Source organism: Eublepharis macularius, chromosome 7 (genome assembly GCF_028583425.1).
Source record: "Eublepharis macularius isolate TG4126 chromosome 7, MPM_Emac_v1.0, whole genome shotgun sequence".
Classification (NCBI taxonomy): domain Eukaryota; kingdom Metazoa; phylum Chordata; class Lepidosauria; order Squamata; family Eublepharidae; genus Eublepharis; species Eublepharis macularius.
In genome coordinates, this window is record NC_072796.1 from 137,108,443 (window position 1) to 137,131,925 (window position 23,483).

The 23,483-nt window shown below is 48.0% G+C and overlaps 1 protein-coding gene across 4 annotated transcripts in view; it reads right to left on the reverse strand.

Annotated features, from left to right (window-relative positions):
- Window positions 1-11,104: 11,104 nt before the first annotated feature.
- The window catches only part of PTP4A3 (protein tyrosine phosphatase 4A3), a 128,159-nt gene continuing 115,780 nt past the window's right edge, over window positions 11,105-23,483 (reverse strand). For all 4 annotated transcript variants that reach the window (XM_054985048.1, XM_054985051.1, XM_054985050.1 and 1 more), the window contains exons 4-6: window positions 23,305-23,435; window positions 17,185-17,259; window positions 11,105-12,677 (exon numbers count right to left, since the gene is read on the reverse strand). In XM_054985048.1, the coding sequence (XP_054841023.1) occupies window positions 12,560-12,677; window positions 17,185-17,259; window positions 23,305-23,435 (324 nt within the window). In that variant the 3' untranslated portion in view covers window positions 11,105-12,559. The remainder of the gene's footprint in view (window positions 12,678-17,184; window positions 17,260-23,304; window positions 23,436-23,483) is intronic.

Genomic DNA, 23,483 nt, shown 5'->3' on the forward strand with positions numbered 1-23,483 from the left:
TCCGCCATGACAGCTTCGCTCCTCTGAGCAGGTCTCCTGGGCATGCCACTGTGAAAATGGCAAGGCCCACGAATGCCCCTGCATGCGCATTTTCTGTTGTGGCCCCTGCCTTGTGGAATGGCTTGATTGAGGAGGTCAGGAAGGCTCCCGTGTTTCTGTCAATTTGCAAACTAGGTAAAACAGAATTGTTCAGAAGGGCATCTCTATAAAGGTAGTAAGGCTAAATTATAATAGTTCAGGAAGGTTCTTTTATAAACAAAACGGGACTGTGGACTGTACCGCTGCGTATAGTATGTACTGTGTGATCACTGCATGAATTATCATGCTATTACTGCATTGTTTTCTACTATTTAATATTATTTTCACCATTGTTTAGCATATGTTTAAAATTTAATGCTTTGTTTTGGATGTCTGTAATCCAAGCCCTATTAGATTGCTTACCAGATATTTCATCCTGTTGATGGCATTGATTTACATGCTGTGATCCATCTTGTCTCGCTGTGAGAAGAGTGAACTATAAATAAAATAAATAAATCCTCACAACCACTCTGTGAGGTAGGTCTGGCAGTGAGTTGTGAAGGGCCTGAAGTCATCTAGCAAGCTTCCATGTTGGAGAATGGGGATTACGGCTCCTTTCTACACACACTATATTCTTTGATGTAGTGGTTAAGAGCAGCAGGACTCTAATTTGGAGAGCCAGGTTTGATTCCCCACTCCTCCGCTTGAAGCCCGCTGGGTCATCTTGGGTCAGTCACAGCTCTCTCAAAGCTCTCTCAGCCCCACCCACCTCACAGGGTGATTGCCGTGAGGATAACAACAACACACTTTATAAACTGCTGAGTGTGGCATTAAGTTGTCCTGAAGAGACAATAATGTTGTTGTGATTGTTATTATTTTCAGTCCTTTCCCCTTAACTCTGACCAAATAAGGAATATCAGTGCCGGGTCTACCATTGACTTTGGAATCACACACTTCCAAGCTGGAAAAAGCTTGCACAAGAGAGGCATTATCTGTTCACCAATCTCTTCTTCCAGCTTTTAGGAGTGGTTGCTAAGCTTGATCCCAGAGTCTAGCTGCCCGTGGAGGTGTCATATGGTTTCCCTTTCTGTGGGAATCCAAAAGGAGGTTTCTTCACCATGAGACAGGATGCAGTCCTCATTGTTTGTGGGGGGATTCCCCATCAATTGCAACAGGCAAATAACATTTAAGCTTTTTGCGATATTAGTTTTCACAGTGCCAGTTTTAAATGACTGTTCTGTAGTCACGCTGCCTCCTTGAGCAGCATTCAGAGAGTATGTTATTGCAAATGGGCGATCCCAGCAGAGGACAACTCACACTGGGGCAGGAAGTTGCATGAATCACAAAGGACGCCTACGATTGCTACTCTACAAAATTTGCAAATGAAGCACATTTTGAGAACTATGCAAATTTGGGCAAAGGCTACAAACTAGTCATGCGATTTGGGTTTTTTCTTTTTGGCAAGGATATTATACATGACAGCATTTTAAGGAAATAAGTCACCTCAATGCTTTACATAGATTAAAATTGAGATAGGCCCTACCTAGAGCGAAAAAGAGAGAGATTAGGAGGTATGACTGTAGAAGAGAATGATCGCCGTTGGTTCTGGAGTTAAGGGGTGAAAGCGATGCAATATGACCGTGTTGTGCTTTCGGGTAGTTCAAAGCAAGCGGTGTGCTCCAGTGTGGCTGCTTCTCAAAGCCAGTTTACTTTTCTGTTGACATCACTCATTTCTCAGATTGTGGCTTGTATATAGGGTTCCCCAGGACTTTTTTTCTGGGAAAAGTGGTGGTGGATCAGGGGGCGGGGCCACCAGCCATGTGACCATTTTCAAGAGGTTCCAGAACTCCGTTCCACCGTGGTCCAGCTGAAAAAAGCCGTGGGGTTCCCAACCTCCAGGTCATGGCTGGAGATCTCCCAGAATTATAGCTGATCTTCATCAAGATCAGTAGCCGTGTTTGTCTGTAGTAGAAAAGAGCAAGAGTTCAGTAGCACCTATAAGACTAATAAAAATTGTGGTAGGGTAGGAGCTTTCCAGGTGACAGATATCAGCTCCCCTGGAGAAAATGGTTGCCTTGGCAGGTGGAATCTATGCCATTACACCTAACTAAGGTCTCTACCCTTCCCAAGCCTCCCCTCCCTTAGCTCCACCCCCCAAATCTCCAGGAATTTCCCAAGCCAAAACTGGCACCCACACTTGTACATGTTTTGTAGCCATGGCTACAAATGTGGATAGGCTTCGACACAATCTTTCCCCTATTATAGCAGCAAAAAGCAAGAGCCCAGTAGCACCTACGAGACTAACAAAACATGTGGTAGGCTATCAACTTTTGTGAGTCACAGCTCCCTTCCTCTTGATATCTGAAGAAGTGAGCTGTGAGTCACAAAAGCTCATTCCCTACCACAAATGTTGTTAGTCTTATAGGCTCTATTGGACTTTTCTTTTCTATTGCTACAGACAGACTAACACGGCTACTCAGCTTGATCTGTCTTCCTGGAAGGCACCAGATTTAGCCATTCAGAATGGAAATCCATCAGCTGAAGAGGTGAGCCGTGCCAAAGGGACAAGACACAGAGGCGGAAGTTCTGCCCAGCTTCCGCCTCCCAGCAGTGGAGTCCACAAGTTTGCTGCCTCTGTATATAGAGGTTCTATGTGAAGCAGAATTAAGTTATTTCATAGAATCATGGGGTTGGACGGTACCCCCAAGGGTCATCTATTCCACCCCCCTTTGGCCCTCCTCCTTGGGCTGTGGTAAAGAGCCTGGTTTTCATATGCAACATCTCCAAATTCTCAGCATCTCTACCTGAAGGCTCTTAAATAAATCAGGAAAACTTCTCTCTGCCTGAAACCTGGAAGAGCCAAGGGCTTGAGCAGGTGGACCAAGGGTATGACTGTGAGAAAGGCGGCTACAAGTGAACGCTCCTGGCGAGGAAGGGAACCGTTTTCCAGGGAGTCGAGGAAAGGAGAGTCCCAAAGCGAATTTGCTGGCTGGGAAGTTGAGAATCGGCCGCAGAAGTGGAAGGGTGTCAGGCAGGCAATGGAGCGAGAGAAAGAAAGGCCAGCAGGTAGAACCAAAGCCAGGCAGGGTCACGGGCTGGCTGTGTGGGGTATGATCATGTCTGAAGAACACAGGGCGAGAATACTGCACCCCCTTGCACCATTCAGCAGCTGAAGCAGAGAGCGCTGAGTGCGAGTCCCGCTAAGTCAGGCAAGTCACTCACTGTGCTATTTAAAACAGAAGGCTGCTGAACAGTATCATCTCATACATCAGGGAAAGGATATAGCCACTACTACACAAAATCTCATACAGAACACCGAAGCCTTTTATTTTAAAATTGTCTTATTCGTTGGAGTTCTCCCCCCGCCCCCATCGCCTTAATACACTTTAAGGAACGCTCATAACTCAAAAGAAGTAGTAGAAGAAGAAACATAAGTGATTAAAAAAAGGCATACAGTTTTACACGACTTGAACAGACAGTTCTTTATTTCGTTTTTTAAAAAACAGTTATAAAGTGTCAAGATTCTAGACCTCATTGGCATATGCCAGAAGTGATGCTTGCCTGGTATGAAAGCACTGGGTATAATAATAATTTAAGCTATGGCTCAGAGGATGGAAAAACCTCCACAACCCTTCCCGCCCCAATCTCATTTTCAGCAATATGTGACCAAGATTGCTCGTGGAATTGAGGGGGAAAAGGGAACAGGCAAAATCCTGCAGCTGAAGAAATGAGAGAGAAAACCAAATTGTTTCTAGGAAGGTTTATAGAATAGAGAGGAAAAACTCCACATTTCTGTCAGGCGTATCAGTCTAAACATACTATAGCGCTTCTTGCTCTTCTATGAAGATAGTTTTTAGGTGGGTGGCTGTGATCTGTAGTAGGAGAGCAAGATTTGGTTCCCAGTAACACCTTAGAGACCAACTAGATTTCCAGGGTGTGAGCTTTTGAGATTCAAAGCTCCCTTCGTCTGACGCTCGAAAGCTCCCATCCTGGAAATCTAGTTGGTCTCTAAGGTCCTACTGGATCCCAATATTGCTCTTCTGCAAGCCCACACAAAGGACAAGCTATTTAATTAGCCGACAGCTGTTTAGTGAGCTCACTTTTGGCTCAGTTCACTTTTGCTTGGGCAGCGTAGGGAGAGCAGCTCGCGCACGGCTTCATCGCGCACGGCTCTCGGGCTGTTAGAAACAATGGTGGGTTGTATGAACCCAGCAATGAAGCAACCACCCTATGTGAGAAAGATCCCAGAGCACCATGGAAAGAAGCCAAAGGAGCAGCCTCCTACATCATGTCGATACTGTGTGAATCGGGTGTATGAGGTTAAAGATGAAACCAGGAGCGGGAGATTGCTCAATTTCTCACAATACGCCATCATCTTCCTCTTCCCAGAAGCCTTCATACTGTCTCCGTAAACACCCAGTAGTTAGCATTCATGTAGCGATTTCAAAGTGTTCAACACAATTTTGTCGCGACCCTTACAACAACCCTGTAAGGTAGGCCAGTACCAACTACCCAATATCCAGATGGGGGCTGGGGCTGGGAGACAGCCTACCTAGCAGTTTTCTCACAGGCAGAAGGTTTGAACCAGGGATTTCCTCTGATCACAGCTCATTCTCTTAGCTATTACTCAATGTTAACTTCCTGCCGTCACTCAACAGGCTGCAGAAGGTAACAACCAGCGATGGGGCTTTATTTCAGCCAACCTTGTTGCTAAAATTAAGGGGCCAGTTTAGATTTTGCAAAGATGTTGCAGGAGTGCCCTACTGTAGAATATTCTTTGGGGTAGGGGGGAATGTGGAAAACATTTGGGCGTGCCCTCTCAATTGCTTCTGGAACCGTTACATAGTGCGCACACAGAAGCATGCTTGGGGAATCCCTCCAGAGATTCTCTTGTGGCAGAACAACTCAAATTGCTCCCCTGGCAGCCTGTTGCCGTGTATAGGAAACAAGGACCTAAAAAATATCTCTCTACTCCCAATACATCACTGTTAGTCTCTTGCCATGAAAACGCCACCAGGGGTCGCCGTAAGTCAGCTACGACTTGAGGGTAGGATTTCCTTCATTCAATGAAGTTTTTGCTTTGGCTTCCCTTTTGGTGGGGAGAGGGGGGGGGATTGGCTTTTCTGTCTTTATTTCGAATTCTAATAGACTTCACTCATAACACCAATCAGGGGAATGGCCATTCCATTTTGACAACGTGCAACTTCACATTTCTGGATATTGTTACAAGCCGGATCAAAGACATTGAAACTCTCCAAATCCCACATGTGAGACTTCAGAGCACAAAAACCTTTGAAGAACATCAGCATCTTGCTCTACAATAGCTGGAAAATAACACACACACACGCATAAACATACAGAGGCACGGCGACTCCCTCGTCTTTTTACAAGTTTCTTTCGGCCAAAGTATACACACAAGGCTTTATTTTACTTTAAAATCCAAGACTTCCATACTATAAGGCTATTTAAAAATGCTGGTATGTCTGTACTATGAATGTCTTAAAGCTAAAGGAAATTCTGCTAAGATATGTGACTCAGGGGAAAGCAATGTTTTAAGAAGACACCTGTTGATAAAGGGGAAGAGCTCTGTGCCTTTTTAAAAAGCAATTTTGATAGAGCACAAGATATAAAGCATTGTTCCAGGCCTCTTTGTGGTAGCTGTCCTGCTATTTGCACTCTGAGGGCCTCTATATTCTCCAAATAATAATCTGGAAGTCTCAACCACTTGCCAGATCTCACTGTAAAATTGGCATCATTTAGCTTGGATAGTATAAAAATCAACCAGGGTGGAAAAGAATCGAACAGGAGATCATCTACAGCGGAAACGATATTCTCCTGAAGGATCCCCCAAAATAGCAGACTGCCAATGAAACAGACTCCATGCTCCCTGGCAAAGCCACTGAGGGGGCCAGAAAAAGATGCTTTGAGAGAGCAGTCAGCCCCATTGGCTGTTAGCAGACCAACTCAGTCCTAGGTTGTACTGCTGCAGGTTTGGAGGAAGAATACAATTTTGCAATCTCCCAGTTATAGGGGCAGAGAGGAGAACAAGATTTCCAACATCTCCCTGCATGTAAAAAAGAGAACACTAGAGAGGAAGCTAGGCTGAACACTTCTCCCTGAGATGTTGGCTTTCTACACGCAGGGAGACTTTTATTGTGGAAGCATCCAAACACTGCAGCATGTCCCCCCCCCCAATATGCACCTGCAGCCTGATGAAGTATAAACAGAAAAGAGTTCAGTAGCACCCTTAAAAGCTTTACTGTAGCATAAACTTTACTGTAGCATAAGCTTTCGAGAATCACAGTTCTCTTCTTCAGATGCATCTGATGAAGAGAACTGTGATTCTCAAAAGCTTATGCTACAGTAAAGTTGGTTAGTCTTAAAGGTGCTACTGGACTCTTTTCTGTTTTTGCTACTACAGACTAACTCGGCTAACTCCTCTGGATCTGATGAAGTATAGTTAGTCCTAAAATAATTTAACATGATCCTGTCCAACTTAACAGTTTCAATTTCTGCCAGAACTGAGAATCAAAAGAGGGGCATGACTGATTGCCACATGAAAGTGGATTTAGCTTACACCTCCCCTATTACTCAGAATTTCCTTCTCTAACTCAATAGAAGACATCCCCATCTTGTTTAGCTGAGCCAAGGGACCTTCCTATCTGCCTCTGTCCCTGTCGTTTGCAAGCCATGCCTTCACGGGCCGAATGGGGAAGAAAAGTTGCAACTTATCAAGCACACGGTAGCGTTCTTGACATTGGAAATCCCCTTTCTCCCAATCAAGGTTGTGAACTTTCAAAGAGGTCTGTCCTTTTGGGTGCCGGGAGCAACCTACTCTGAGGGACCCATTTCCTCTCCAATGAAAAAGAAAATGTCTTAATTGAAGCAGCCAAAACTTCAAGGCATTAAAAGCAGAATCGAATCTTTAAAGCAAAAGAAAAACCGAAAAAAGAGGGAAGGATGTGGCTTCTGATTTTCAGGGCGCCTTTGCCACAGCGTGGGGACCTCTGAAACTTCTGCACAATGAGCGAGAGGCGGCTTGTGTTTAGAAACGAAGCCCCCGATGGTTGGCTTTGAAAAGGCTGCTTCCTGCACGTGGATCACCACTTCTGTCGGGTTGTTCCCATGTGAAAACCAGTCCTGCGTCATGAGGAATGGCTCCACTTTGCAGTGCCTCACCCAACACCCATGGAAGGGAACTCCCTCATGCAGGACGGCATGAAGCTAATTTTGTGCACCTCTCCAAGCATCCAACGGGGTCCAGATTGGGAGATCCTGGCTTAACTTCCCAAGTAGGCAGTACAGTCAGAATAGCTGTGACCTGTGGTTCTGACAGGCAGCCTACGTCAAAACCCGGGGCTCGGCGACAGCTCTGCTGCTTTCAAGCAGTCACCTCGATCCCCGCTAGATGACACCTGCAACAGGGTGCTCTTTGCGATCCCGAAATGCCACTTGTCAAGCCACAGGCCACCATTTAGTCAGAAGCAACGGCTGTTAAGCAGGGCTGCATGGACAGTGCTATGCTGTGAGACCACAGAAACCAGCTCGGAGTAGCGAGTGTACGGTTTCTGAGAACCTCCGCTTTCATTTCAGAAGGCAGTCAGTTCCTCGCCTGCACGACCTCAAAGGTATCCTGCAAGCGTGAAGCTGCCAAAAGCAGAGGGCGGGCAGCTCAGCAACCGGCAGTGGGCTTTTAGTATCCCTATCCCACGACAAAACAAATCAGAGAAGGGCAAAGCAATCAACAGGGCAAGATTAAGCTTTACTAGTTGCAGACTCTGAATTGCCTAAATAGGCCATTTTGCAACCCCCCCCCCCCCCAAAAAAACCCAGTGCCTGGATGGATTACACAGCCTGGGGCATAACTCAGCTGGAAGACAGCCACTCAAGAAGCAGGCCACAAGCGTGCAAGGGGACATGCGACAAAACTGCGCAGCATCCAGGTAAAAATAGCAGCAAAACTAGACTGAGTGCAGAGCGCGCCCCAGGCTAAAAGGGCAGCTTATTCTGCTAGGAAAGGGCTTCCTTCCCGACCTCCAAAAGCACCTTATCAGCCCTGATGCACGTGCTATTTTGGCTTTCATTGCCACGATGGAAAGAATCTGCAGCCAAGAAGCATCTCTCTGCCCTCCATAGCCTTTAAAAAAGGAGTGGGGGTGGGCGGGAGGAGAGAGGGTCAGCCAAAGCCCTCCTCTCCCACCTGCAGGCCAAAAGAGACCCCACGGTGGATCTAGAAATCGAGGGCTCCCAAGCAGAACCGTTGCAGGATGCGCAAGCGAGACACAAGACATCCCCTCTTGCAGAAAAGCGCATGTTTCCTCACATTTAAGAGAAATGAAGAAAACCTATCAGCTATGCTTCTGCAGCCGCTGGATCTCAGCGCCCACCCCTGACTATTTCATCAAGGCCTCGGCGTTGGGAAAGGAAGGCATGTGGGGCAGAGAGACTGTCCTGCTAACCGGTCGGCATCTTCTGCCTCCTTCCCCCTCTAAGGGGCAATTCAATCCCGCCTCGGCGCCACGGAGGCTGCGCTTCCAGGAGTGGAAACTGAACAGCAGGCATTGGAGGATGCCAAGAGGATCCGCGAGAATCCAAGCGAGATCGGCGAGAGGCCGTTCTAAAGCTGCCCAATGGCTTGCCAAAGCTGGCAAGGTTGGAAAGAAGGCCAGGCAGCATGGAGAAGGGCTACTCTGGAGGAGGGGATGGCTGGGATTAGAAAGGGGCATCTCCTGTACCAAGAGGATGGCATCATCGTCTCATAGGGTTGGGACCTCTAGGGTCATCTAGTCCAACCCCCTGCAGTGCAGGAAATTCACAAATACCCCCGCCCCCCCCACGCCCCCACTGACCCCTGCTCCATGCCCGGAAGATGGCAAAACACCATCAGGATCCCTAGCCGAACTGGCCTGGGGAAAATTGCTACTTGACCTCAAGGTGATGATCGGCATTACCCTGGGCATGTAAGAAGGGCCACGAGAACTAAGCATCCGTTGACTCCGTTCCACCACGCTGGATCCATGGACCCACCAAGTCTTCACTTGGCAGTCAGTTGCTGCTTCTGTTGGGGGACATCTTTCTATACTGAAGGGCTTAGTGGAAGGCAGTCATTGGAGCCAACTCACAGTGTTTCCGCTGGAAACACTCCCATTAGAGTTAAAAGGATGCCATCTTTTCTGCTTGGCAGAGCCTCCTGGCACCTTTTTGCTTCTCCCTCTGGCGGTATCTAGCTCTGAACTGGCATTAATGGTTCAATGTTTGGGGGGGGGGGGAGGAACGTGTCCCTACTGCTGCCCCTCTAGAAGGTTAGTCTCAAAGACAGCCCCGGGAAGATTCCTTGCTGGCAACCAATATTTGCGAAACTCTGCCGGGCTCTGCCAAGAAGAGAACATGAATATTAAATGCTTTTGCCAGTGAGCCGATGAGCCAAGCAATTGAGTCAGCCAACCCACATGTCTGGTTAAGCGCCGGACCGCACCCCCACGATTTTGCTTCATAAACAGGGAGGGGGAAACGCGTTCTCTTTCTCTTGCACATTTAATTGAAAAGTTAAGCAGCGTGAACAGGGTGCAGCTGAAAAGCTCTAGAGAAAAGTGTGGTACGCCAGAAGCTTTAAGAGTCTCTGGTCCCTCCTCACAACCTACAAAGAACGAGAAGAGATGGTTAGCCCGCAGCCTCCAAAAAACTGCCAGCGGTGCGGGTAGAAAGGAGTCACTGGATGGCAAAGCAGGAGGGAAAAGGCTACAGGCTCATTCTTTATCATCTCCCCCCCCCCTCCTGCCCACCTTGGCTGCTGAAAGGGCTCCCGATCACTCCATGCAGGAACTGCCCCTTCCCCATCGCCTGCCAAAGAGCTTTTCTTACCCTGCGTGACCCCACCACGATCCCCAAAAGGCAAAAGATTGATGCCGACACAGATGACTTAAAAATCCAGCTGCTGGACAGGCAAAGACCCATCAACAGCACATTATTCCTTATCAGGGCTTTTTTTCTGGGAAAAGAGGTGGTGGAACTTAGCGGGTTGCCAGCACAGAGGGCAACTCTTGGCGGGAGGTGGTGCCCCTGGTACCAAATGTGCGCGTGCAAAGTGCACGCATGCTCCCAGGGCCAATGACATCACTTTGGGTCAGCTGGAACAAGGGGAGAGTTTTTAAAAGTTTAAATCTCCTCGGCGAAAATAGTCACATGGCAGGTGGCCCCACCCCCTGATCTCCAGACAGAGCGGGCGCGGAGGGCAATCTAAACTCCCCTGTCTGGAGATTAGGGGGCGGGCTACAAGCCATGTGACCATTTTCGAGAGGTGCCGGAACGCTGTTCCGCTGCGTTCCAGCTGAAGAAAAGCCCTGCTCCTTATACCTTTCTCTAACCAAGTTCTCTCTGCGCCTGGAATGTGGGTGGGGTGCCCGCGCTACTGGGTGCTTCCCTCCCTCCAACCCAATCCTTGCACATAGAAAATCTGCACTCTAAGCCTTGCCTTCTCCCCAGCATGGCATTTGTCTATGTGCAGAGATTTGGAAGGGAGGAGGTAAGGAAGGCACACCTGGTGGCATGGACTCCCCGTTTGTTGCAATTCATGCATAGGAGCATGCGGTCATGCGACCCCCTCCCTGGGACAGGGGATATGCTAAGATCCAACCCAAGCACAGGCTTATCACCTCCACGAGAACCAAGCCTGCTCAGGCCTGGCTAGCATGCATTTGTACATGTCCCTATGCACAGAATCAATGAATGGGATGCCAACAGCAGCCACTGTTCTGCCACAATGGAGGCATGGGGTTATGGGGGGTCTGTCTTGCAAACAAGCTATGGTTTTAGAGGACAGCTGGAAATAGAGAAAGGGCTTAGCTGGGACCAGGGCTTTTTTTCAGTAGGAACATGGTGGAACGGAGTTCCGGAACTTCTTGAAAATGGCCACATGGCTGGTGGCCCCACCCCCTGATCTCCAGACAGAGGGGAGTTGAGATTGCCCTCCGTGCCGCTGAGCAGCATGGAAGGCAATCTAACCTCCCCTCTGTCTGGAGATCAGGGGGCGGGGCCACCAGCCATGTGGCCATTTTCTCAGAGGGCAACCCACTGAGTTCCACCACCTCTTTCCCCAGAAAAAAAGCCCTGGGTGGGACACACATGGGCAGTACAGCCGAGGCCATGATCCATGGAGGTTAATGCGGCAGGGCAAACGGAACGCCAGCTTTCTCGATGCAGCACTAGCTGGCCAGCGTCAATTCCACCAGGCCTTTGGGATGAGACACCTCCCAGCTGAAGGCATTAGTTAAACGCCCCCCTCCCTTTAGCTCATCCAGGCTGGGTGAGCATCTTTTCCTATTCCCAACACCCCTGTGCAAAATGTGAAGAAGCCAGACAACGGAAGTGGCACACCCTGTGCCCCCAAGCATGGACTTAGGGTGATGCAGACACCAACGGTGGGAATCAGGTGGCTCAATCTCGCCCCCTCCCCTGCGATCCTCTCCATGCCCAAGAAGTTTCTCTTCAAAGTCTTGCGCCACAAATTTCGGGACCCCCCCCCATTCTTAATTCAGAGACCGTTTTATTACCCCACTCACTCTCTCTTACCTCCCTCCCAGCATCTAGAAGGCTAGCTTGGGTGCTTTTTCGGGGCAGGGGAAGACATTTCATAAATGCAAACTAAGTTTGCACTGAAACTAACACCTCCCCTCCGCTACAGCCAGGAAGAGAAAAACAAACCCCTCGCATCAGAAGCTCAGCTGCCTCCACAAACTATGCGCTTCCCTTTTCTAAGTTCCATACGAGCAATCGACTTCACTGCATCTAGGGGGGAGGGGGGAAAGGATTTTCCCTCCCTCCAACACAAGCTAAGTCCAAAGATCACAACAGGGGCTCCACCGTTACAATGAAAGAGAGAACAAATCAATCAAGAGCGCCCCCCCTAGGACAGCTGGACACTATCTCACACCAGCCAACGTACCCCCTGGCAGCTTTCCACCAGTCACAGCAGCCCGAATAGCTTGCGACCAGGTTGGAACACAACCTGCCGGCTCAGTAAGCGAAAGTGGGGCGGAAAAGGGGAGATGACGGCACTGCGTTTTGCTGAGAGTGAAGCTAAGCGATGGAAAGTCTGTACGTGGCCCACAAAAGACTCTTTTGCAGGCAAATCAAACCCTTGAAATTAGCAGGGGGGAAGCTTAGGTGGGCCAGATAAACCCCCTGCCTGCTTGACAGTGCCTACTTGGGTCTTAGGAAAGCAACAGGAAAGAGAGTTATTGCACTGGGGGCGGGGGGGGGGGGGTTACCCTGTAATTGCCAAGTGATCCGCTGAAAGGCAGCAGCTGAGGAAGAAAGAGAGAAGAAAACGGGCACCCTCTCCCGCCTCTGAGCCCCGAGGGGCAAGCGCTCTGCTGTCTTTCTTCCCAGGCTTCAAAAGAGCGTCATGGATACAGCGATACTTTCAAGGGAGCCCCGAAGGCGAGGTCGATACGGGGCCTCCCTGTATGCGCCTGTGTGCCTCTTGTGCATGTGTGCGCGTTCTCAGTGTGTGTGTTTTGGCAAGAGGCCGTTTTAACTGAGGTTACATGATGCAGCACTTGTTCCTCTGGTTTTGATGGTCCTTGAAACGGAGCCGCTGCTTCGGCCGATATTTCTCCAGGTACGTCAGCTGCTTGCTGTTGATCGCCCCTCGGCGCTTCCTGAGAAAACAAGAGGGAGGGATTGAGCTTCTAAAAACTCATGCTGCCGGTGGTCCGGCGGAACTCCGTCTCCCTTGAGGAAATCCCTCCCACGTTGACTGTCTTGGCTGACGAACTCCTGCATGCCATAAAATGGAGGTGGCTAATCACAGCCCTGGGGGGAATCACAGCTGATCCACTGGATCACAACCCTCAAGCTATTTCACTATTGGTCAGGAATGCTGGCTGGCTGGCCTGCAGCGCTGGGCCGATGCTCCAGAAAAGTCAACATAGCCAAGGGTCATCATGCGCAGCAGAACGGGAAAGGATACCTTGTTTGGGTTTCTGCCTGATTTAGAGGGTTTCCGAGCCAGATGCTAGCTCTTTCAGTTTCCAGTGCCAGAACAGCCGGGGACCCAAATATGGTCCTGAGACGAGGCTGCTGGTGCTGGTGGGGAGCCGTAGTGGCCAGGTTCCAGATGCAGCCGGGTGGGGTTGAAGAAGCGAACCCTGGTGCTTCCAGCCAACTCCCTTTAGCCTTTTCGATGCACCTGTGCCACATTGAGAGCACCAGAGAGACTGAACAAGCCCCATTTCAGCAGCCTGAGCAGAACGTGCTAAGGAGATTAGAGGAAGGATTGAGAGCGAACGCTGCAGAGCTGCTGTTGGCGACCAGGGTCAGCTCCGAGGAACAGTGCGCCCAGCCACTCTCCCGCAAGCCAGATGGGCCGTAATCCTCTGCCGTTCTGCCCAGCCAGTTTTCACTGGATCGCAGGGTTCATTTCAGTCCTTCCTGAACCCCAGATGACCTGCTGACATGAAGATGACGCCCACTTTCTATCACCCATCAGGGCAGAGAGCTTAGTGAGTTAAACAGTGTTGATAAAAGCTGGCCTCAACCAGACGGTCTAATTGTCCCCAACAGACGATTAAATGGTCATCCTCAATCTAAGCTGTACCACTTTAGACCACAGCTGGGTTTCTCACACTTCAATACTCCCCCCTATGAAAAAAAAGCCTCCCTGCTCATAGAAAATTAGGTGGTCAGGGGGGGAAAATCCTCCCTCCTCATACCTATTCTTTTTCCTTGGCATCTGGTTTGCTCTTTGCAAATTTTTCTCTATATACACACAGGAGAATTCACTCATGAGCTCTCATGTAGCTGGATGGGATAACCTCCCCCTGGTGTTTGTGAGAATATGGTCTATGATAGCACCAGAGGAGAGCTGAGTGGCTGTTGAAGGCAGAGGGAGAAAGCGGAGTGGGGTGCAATCATGGACCCCCCCTCCCCATTCAATTCAGGCTAGAAACACATGAGAAATGTCCACCCATGTTGCTGGCCACAGAAGATACAATTCAGGATCCAAATAATAACATTCCAGTGTGCCCAAAGATTAGTGCTCACTTGGTGAGATTCTCTGTTCTGGACAGCATCTCAACTCACAAACCACTTTTTGAAACTCTTCTCGGTTTCAAAAGCAGTAGCTTTAACAGGGGCTGCTGTTCCAGAAATAATAACATAAATAACAACATCCGATTTCTATACTGCCCTTGAGGACAACTTAATTCAGAGTGGTTTACGAAGTGCGTTATTATTATCCTCATGACAACCACCCTGTGTGGTGGGTGGGGCTGAGAGAGCTCTGAAAGAGCTGTGACTGACCCAAAGTCACCCAGCTGGCTTCAAGTGGAGGAATGGGGAATAAAACCTGGCTCTCCAGATTAGAGTCCTGCCGCTCTTAACCACTGCACCAAATTGGCTCTCCTTCCGCCCCTTTGGGGGTGCACACTCTCAGACCACAGCACAACAAACAGCAGCCTGTGCAAACTTTGAGGCTGTGTTCTGCTTAAATTGGTTGCAGAGAAGCTGAAGCAAAGGAGAAACAGACATGCTAATGCCTGCACCCCTGAATACCTGAACAGGGGCCCCAGGTCTACACGAAGCACAGTGCATCATAAAACTCTGCTTAGACTGTAACAAGGGAAGGACTGCATGGCTTCCCATCCGTAGCAGATATACTGGATAATATCTTAGGCAGTAGTGGCACCTTCTTCTCATGCAAGAAGAGTGGAGAAACAGGATGCAACCCATTTTTGTCTGGGTGGAATTCAGGTAGTGATTCCGCACACGTTGGATAATGCACTTCCAATCCTCTTTATAGATCATTTGGAATGGATTTTTTCATGTGCGGGACAAAAAATCCACCTGATAAAGTGCATTGAAAGTGCATTATCCAACGTGTGCGGAATCAGCCCCTGTGATTAGCCCTGAGCCCTATTACAGAAGGATCCCTATGTTCTGGGAAGAAACAGACCTGGACTTTTAGGATTTGCAGTAAAGACCAAAACTCCTTTACGGACAAATGGCACAATCCACATGAGTATCCCAGACAGGCGGGCGAGAGAGAAACAGCATACAGAGGTCACACCTGGTATCCGTAACAGTGACCTGAGAACTGTCAACCCAGAGAGGGAATCAACGGAGAATTTCCCCTTCTTCCTCTTTGCTCTAATTCTGCATACTACGTCCGTTCTGGACCATGCACAAACCCTCTAGTGTCCTGAAGTGACATCTTATGGGCCAAACCCTCCTCTTTAGGCAGCCGTTTTCAAGGGACTCTGGCCCAAAAGGGAATTCTCGAAACACGGACCCAGAGAGGTGGAAGTCTTTTTGCCAAGCTCAGCCATGCTGACTCTCGTAGCTGCTCCAGCTATACGATTCTACAACATGGGCAGGGGTAGTGGGCGGAAAAGGAAAGAAGCTGGAGCATATTTTAGCCTGGGGAGATTTGAAGTCTGTGCAAGTGTTTAATTTGCAAACAACTCTATTTTTTTCTGCCTTTCCGCCTGTATCCTGCAATTTCGCTGGGTAGATTTCTTTTCCTCCATGGGCTTCTCCTTCAAACTCACGCTACCTTCTAGACCCTGAGAAAGGAGAGGTAAGGATCCTGCCCTTTTCTATCACAGACCTATTCAAAAAGGTGAGGTTCTGCCTTGCCTGCCGCAGCGAGATAGATCTAATTTTTCCACGTGCTGGCTGGAAAGCTACGTCCCTGGGGCCCAAGAGGCACATACGCAGCTCAATCCAGGGCAAGAAGGGAATAAGCAACAGGTCTGTCCTGCCTAGTTATTGTCTTGGCAACTTTAACCTTCTACTTGTGTCAGCTTAACAGAAAACTACGTTTAGGAAATTAATTCTCAGCTTTGCATTTTCTTTGAATGAAGAGATTCTCGTTTTGTGTTTCCAGCGTGTTGTATTTGCCTGGATTATGAGAGACGGACAGAGATGGACTCGTATAAACTTTCGGAGGGTGACTCTCTTTTGGGGTTAGACTTCCACCTCTGTCTCTTTACAGCTTAAGATAAAAAGTCACGCAATCCTTCACTTGCAGTCTGAAGATAGATAGATCTGCCGATAAATAAACAGCCAAACACCATTTGGGGGAGTGGAGAAAAGGAGGACGCTTCGATCCAATGATAAACAGCCGCTACTGGCCCCTGGCCCCAGGGAGGCCCGTTTAGCATCGACCAGAGCCAGGGCCTTTTTGGTCCTGGCTCTAACCTGGTGGAACGCTCTGTCTAAAGAGATGAGGGCCCGGGCCGGATGTGCTATCCTTCCGTCGGGCCTGTAAGACAGAGCTGTTCCACAAGGCCTATGGTTGACACTCTGGGCCTCCCTGCCGGCCACCTAGAGAAAGCTGTGCCCCTACAAAGGGTATCTACCACCTAGCCAGTTTGGTGTAGTGGTTAAGAGCATGGGTCTCTAATCTGGAGAGCCGGGTTTGATTCCCCAGTCCCCACTCCTCCACCTGAAGCCAGCTGGGGGACCTTGGGCTAGTCACTTAAGAGCGGCAGGACTCTAATCTGGAGAGCTGGGTTTGATTCCCCATTCCTCCACTTGAAGCCAGCTGGGTGAACTTGGGCTAGTCACGGCTCTCTGGAGCTCTCTCAGACCCACCCACCTCACAGGGTGTTTTGTTGTAGGGATAATAATGACATACTTTGTAAACCGCTCTGAGTGGGCATTAAGTTGTCCTGAAATCGAATGTTGTAGTAGTAGTAGTAGTAGTAGTAGTAGTAGTAGTAGTAGTAGTAGTAGTAGTAGTAATAATAATAATAATAATAATAATATATTTCTGGAGGTGGTTGGGTGGTGGTTGCTGGTGAAATCTGCTGCCATATCTTTTTCAAAGCCTGCTGCTGTATTGCTTGTTGTGTGTGTTCTTTTTTAAATACTTAAGATGTTTTATTGGTTTCAAAGATACTGTATTTTATATTATTGTATTAATTGGAATCTGCCCTGAGCCTGCTGGTGTGGGGAGGGCGGAATACAAATCGAATAAAATAAATGACTCTCGGCTTTCTGCTGCCAGCTTTGTGCGATAACCGAGTTTTGCCTCCTCTGCAGCCACCAGCAATTCCTGCCCCGCGCCTGAAAACGCTCCCAAGCCGAGCCGCTGTGTCAACGCCCGGCCATTCGTCTCCATCTTAGCAGGCGTAATGTGGAGGTTTATTGTCGGGCACTTACTGTCTAATGAACTGAATGGCGTCTTCGTATTTCATCCCGCTCTCGATCAGGGCCAGCGCCACAAGAACAGGAGCCCTAGAAAAGAGAGGGGAAGGGAACAATAAAAGCCGGGCTGTTGCCTCCCCTATTAAAAAGAGAATGATGGGTTTGGAGGAGGCCCACGGGGCTTCCACAGAAAACATTCATCAAGCAGCTGGAGATTTCCAGATCGTTGCATTCCTAACCACGGCAGGATCTTTCAAAGCAGCCCAATAGTCCCCTTGCGCTATCTGGCCCTGTTTGACTGTGGAAGCAAGCGTCAACAGGCACAGGATTCAAGCTGATTCACACATGCAAGTGATCCCTTGCTGCTGAGTTATTCGGAGCTCAATGTATACTGCAAATAACATTAACCAGGGCTGAATAGAGTATGGAGGCTCTAGTATGGTGTGAACAGCCTCAGGAGTCTGTCTTTCTCATTTTATCATCACAACAACCCTCTGAGGTAGGCTAGGCTGAGACAGAATAATTGGTCCAAGGACATTTTATGGCAGAGCGGGGGACCTGAATTCAGCTCTCCTTGGTTATATTCCAACACTCGAACCCTTTCACTCCACTCCAGCTATACCAAAGAGACAAGAGAAGGAAGCTTTGACAGGCAGCATCCAGTAGCACCTTTAAGGCTAACCAACTTTACTGTAGCATAAGCTTTCGAGAACCACAGTTCTCTTCATCAGATGCATCTGACGAAGAGAGCTGTGGTTCTCAAAAGCTTATGCTACAATAAAGTTGGTTAGTCTTAAAGGTGCTATTAGACTTTGTACTATTTTGCGACTACAGACTAACACGGCTAATGCCTCTGGATCTATGACAGGCACGAGAACATGCAGAGCAACTAGAGGGAAAACTGAGCAGAGAGGACAGGGCGAAGCAGACTGGAAAACTGGGGGCTAAAACAGATGCCCACCTAAAAAGTAAATCATGGCTGCAATCCAATGTAACAACAACAACAACAGTCCCCATTGTCACTGGGGCACTGGGAACTATTTCAAAATTTTTTGCAACTTATACGGAAAAACTGCAACTTTTTGACATAACACCTACAGAACTGCAAAAGATGGAGTTACTTGGAACAGCGTACATATTGCACCAATACCAGGCTGATATTTAGGTCTCTGGCAGAAACGTGTATCAGCTCAGCAAGGCCAATCAATGATAACACGTGATCTTTTTTTATTATTGTGTTGCGTGTAATCTGAATAACAACAACAACAACAACAACAACACATGTGTGCCTTCAAGTCACAACTGATTCATGGCAACCAAAGGACCATGGGAGTTTTCAGTGCAAGAGATGAGATCAGAGGTGGTTTGCCATAAATCCGGCACTGTGTCAGCTGCACTGGTTGCCGGTGGAGTACCGAATCAGGTTCAAGGTTTTGGTATTAACCTATAAAGCCCTATGCGGACTGGGACCGGCGTATCTGCGGGACCGCCTCTCCCCATATGAACCCCAGAGGACTCTTTGCTCTAGTGAGAAACATCTGCTAAAGGTCCCTGGCGGGATGAATATTCTCATGTGGGCTTTTCCAGGGTAACTAATCTGTCTCTGCTTTGCTCTCACCAAACCAACATGCTTTAGTCTTTTGAATCTCTGTTTTAATCATGGACTTCACTTGCTTAAGAAAGGATGTCTAGGTACATGCCTCTTGAACTCCTGCCAGAAGCTCAGGAAGTATCCAGAGCAAAGATGGTGGCATTTTCCAAAGATAGTGCATGGTGTGTCAATTACAGCGTGGTGTATCGATTACAGTGTTGGACTAGGACGGAGAGGACGTGGGTTCAAATCTCCATTCAGCCACGAAGCTCACGGGATGACCTTCCAGTCAGCCTAACCTCCCTTGCTAGGCTGTTGTGAGGGTACAGAGGAAGGCATGCCCTAAGCCCCTTGGAGGAACGGCAGGATAAAAAAATGTAATAGAGAACACTCACTAAAAGTAACAGCAGGTAAACAGCTTACGGCAGCCTCAAACTTGTTTTAAGCCAAATGATAATCTAAATAACAGCTATGAATTAGTTAGGGTTGAACTTGTGCAGAGATTCTAACCACAACCACAACTTTATATTCCGCCCTTCAGGACAACGTAATGACCACGCAAAGCGGTTTACAAAGTGTGTTATTATTATCCTCACGATAATCGCTCTGAGAGGTGGATGGGGCTGAGAGAGCTCTGAGAAGCTGTGACTGACCAAAGGTCACCCAGCTGGCTCCAAGCGGAGGAGTGGGGAATCAAACCCGGTTCTCCTGCCACTCTTAACCACTACACCAAACTAGCTCTCTACCGTGGTGCTGCAGTTAGAGTATTGGACTAGGATCCGGGAGACTCAGGTTCGAATCTCCACTGCGTCCCGAACTTTGGGCCATCACTCTCCTTTATCCTATCTTACCGTACAGGGTTCCCACATGGGGGATGGGGGAGGATATACTTTTCTGGGGTCTGGAGGGTCTGGAAGGGCCCAGCCCAGGCTGCAATCTGTATTGCCTGGAGATCAGAGCCTGGCAGGATTTGTTGTCCTTCTGCCGGGCTTGTAAGACGGAGATGTTCCACCAGGCATATGGTTGAGGATGGGTCTGGCCTCCGCCAGCCATGTGTGTGTGTGGGGTGCGTGGGGGGAGTCGATGAATGCTTAAATCCCCCCCCCCCAAAATATGTTACCATCATTCTGTTTTAGAATATAGTCTTACTGAGCGAAGTTAAGCTAAGCTATACTGTGACTGCCGCCCTCTTGCTGTCTTTTAATTATTTATATGTAAATTTATATCAGTTAAAAACACAATCACAATTACAGCAAAATTTACAATTTTTAATAGGTTTTATGGATTTGTTAAGTTTTGCTGTAATTGCGATTGTGTTTTAACCGATGGAATCTGCCCTGAGCCCGTTTGCGGGGAGGGTGGAATAGAAATATAATGAAATAAAATGAAAGAATAAATAAAAGAAAAAAGAAACTTATCCATCACGTCTGAGGATATTTATAGAAACTTATTTCCTTATATCTACGTATCTATTGTCCAGATCTCATGAGATCTGCTGAAGCCAAGAGAAGTTGCGTTAGAGCAGCAGTCTCACACAACATGGTGTACTGCTGGGCCTCCTGGGTCTATCCGATCAAGAACTACCAGGCCCAGAGTTCCCTGTGTGTTGGCAGAAGGGAGGGATGCCTAGTGGGAAGGGCAACGCACCAGAAGACAGTGGGAACAAGTGCTGCTGCTTCTTCTTGTAGGATCTGCAGGCCCAAAATATATAAATGTCTAATTCACTCGCAGTCACGGACAGACATGCTCCATGCTCCCATGTCTAGGTAAAGGTAAAGGTAGTCCCCTGTGCAAGCACCGAGTCATTACTGACCCACGGGGGGACGTCATATCACGACGTTTTCTTGGCAGACTTTTTTATGGGGTGGTTTGCCATTGCCTTCCCCAGTCATCTACACTTTACCCCCAGGAAACTGGGTACTAATTTTACTGACCTCGGAAGGATGGAAGGCTGAGTCAACCCTGAGCTAGCTGCCTGAACTTGGCTTCCACCGGGATTGAACTCAGGTCGTGAGCAGAGCTTGGGCTGCAGTACTGCAGCTTACCACTCTGCGCCATGGGGCTCTTATGCTCCACAGGGCTCTTACATTATGAAAGGAGCCCCGTGGCGCAGAGTGTAATGACCACGTGAAGCGGTTTACAAAGCGTGTTATTAGTATCCTCATGATAATTGCCCTGTGAGGTGGGTGGGCCTGAGAGAGCTCTGAGAGAGCTGTGACTGACCCAGGGTCACCCAGCTGGCTTCATGTCTAAGGTGGTCATAAATACAAATTAGAAATGTAAGGAGGTAAAAGTAAGGGAACAAAACGAAGCAAAAAGAAACCCATCTATGCTCCTATTTTTCAAATCAGAAAAGGTCTTTCTGCAGTCAGGCAACAATAGTGTAACTATAGAAGCTGGCGAATAATTTCAATACAGAGACTGAATCTGTGGCAAGTAATTTTCAGTGACGTGTGCACAGCCTTACAGACGCTTTGCAAGCTGCCAGTGACTAAAAGAAGCTGAAAGACGTTTCAGAAAGCTAGCACTCCTCAAAAACAACAGGTGTTCTACAATGGGGCAAGAAGGGATAAATCACCTAGTCATCTTGTCTACTGAGGGTGAACGTGCAAGACAAATTGACTTGGGGCGCCCAGTTCACTGTTTTACAATGAAAGCTGCAGGAAAATAAAACTTAAAGTTAATTGGCCTAATCATTGCAGCTACATTGGTCCATTACAATTTTTTAAAAATTATTTCCTTCATTTATACCCTGCCTTTCTCCCCAAGGGGTACCCAAAGCAACTTACATCCTTGTCTTCTCCTACACTTTATCCTCACGACAACCCTGTAAGGTAGGTTAGGCTGAGAGGGTGTGACTGGCCTAAGGTCAGAGTAGGGAATCGAAACCGAGTGGCCCAAATCCTAGCCTTGACATTCTGACAGGATAATTCCATTTTAGTGACCAAAAAGTTAGAAAATAGCTAATTTACAGGACTATCACACTAGTGTTGTGATTAAACAAAAGCAGGCATTTTTCAGAAATGTAGATTGTGTAATGGCAACTTTTTCCTGATTTATGAGATTGTATGTGTGGGTTTGAAGGATTGTGGTGTTGGTGTGTGAGGTGGGAGCATTTTACACGTTTGTACTGGGCCCGAAAAAATAACACGAGCCCTGCTACCTTACAAAGTTGCTGTGAGGATAAAACAGAATTGTGAAAGGCCAACGTATTCTGGCCTGAGCATGAACGAAGATGAGAGTAAAAATGCAACAGATAAGGTTGATTTTGGGAGCAATAGGTTTCCTGACAGAGGTGCTCCCAAGCGATTAAACTTCGCTCTTTTCAGATTTCGCCGGGCAATGCTGAGAAAGATTGCAATATCTTAGGGCCAAGCTACACATGACGAATGACACTTGAATGGCAAGTGGATTGAGTGGAGGGCAAGTGAACAGGGAGAAATACACTTGCCGTTCAAGTGTCATTCGTCATGTGTAGCTTGGCCCTCAGTCATATGGTTGTTGTGGGTTTTCCAGGCTGTATTGCCGTGGTCTTGGCATTGTAGTTCCTGACGTTTCGCCAGCAGCTGTGGCTGGCATCTTCAGAAGTGTAGCACCAAAAGACAGAGATCTCTCAGTGTCACAGACTGAGAGACTCAGTGTCAGACAAAAGACTCAGTGTCACTGTGACACTGAGAGATCTCTGTCTTTTGGTGCTACACCTCTGAAGATGCCAGCCACAGCTGCTGGCGAAACGTCAGGAACTACAATGCCAAGACCACGGCAATACAGCCCAGAAAACCCACAACAACCATCGTTCTCTGGCCGTGAAAGCCTTCTACAACACATCTTAGTCCTACTTTGTTTGGGTCTGTGTAAATTCTTATCTACACCTGACATTAGTCCTGATTTAAACGCTAGACAGCATACACCGGTCCTCAGGTTACGCATTGCTCTATTACATCCTTAGTTTTGATTGGTCCCGGTGGACTTTTCTTAATATTGTAAGTCAGTGTTTGTTTTTTGATGTTAGGTATCAGCGTCCAGATTTGCTCTACTTTGCACGTTATATTTTGCCTGTTTTTGTGCTTTCTGTCTCTTTTTCTCTGGTCAAGGACTGTAATAAATTAACTGAACTTTCTGAAGATTGATTTTGCAGAAGTGCTGCCCAGTTCTGGAATGTGCGGCATTGCATCATTTTTAGAAACTCATTTTTTCTCCTTAAACAAAAAGGTTCAAACCCATTCTGAAAGAACATGGACAGCATCTGGCAAAATGCCACAGAGCCAAAAGATTGTCTGAATATGGTTTTTGCAGCCATCAGAAGGCACGGATCGGGCTTCTTGGTCGATCCTTTGTAAAACTCATGGAAGCATGATAACAGCGAGCAGAAAAAACTCCCATAAGCTCGAATAAACTATAGTCACAGAATCCAGGCCTTTACTTCAGAGCTGGGGCAACGCTAATGCAGCAGTATATATCTTTTTAGAAACAGCAACACACGCAGTCTGGAATGGGCAAATGCCGATCTCAGGGCCGTGTGAGATTTAGGAAGTTCTGCTTACCGTCCCAGGCCAGCCACACAATGAACAGCTACACAGCTCCCAGGGTCTTCGCAGAACTTGGTCTTTAGCAGATTCAGCCAGTCGTCCACAATTTTGTTCGGTGGAGGGGCTCCATCGTCAAATGGCCAGTCCTAAAGGAAGGGGGCAGAAGGAAAAAATGAACATACATTTATTTTTGG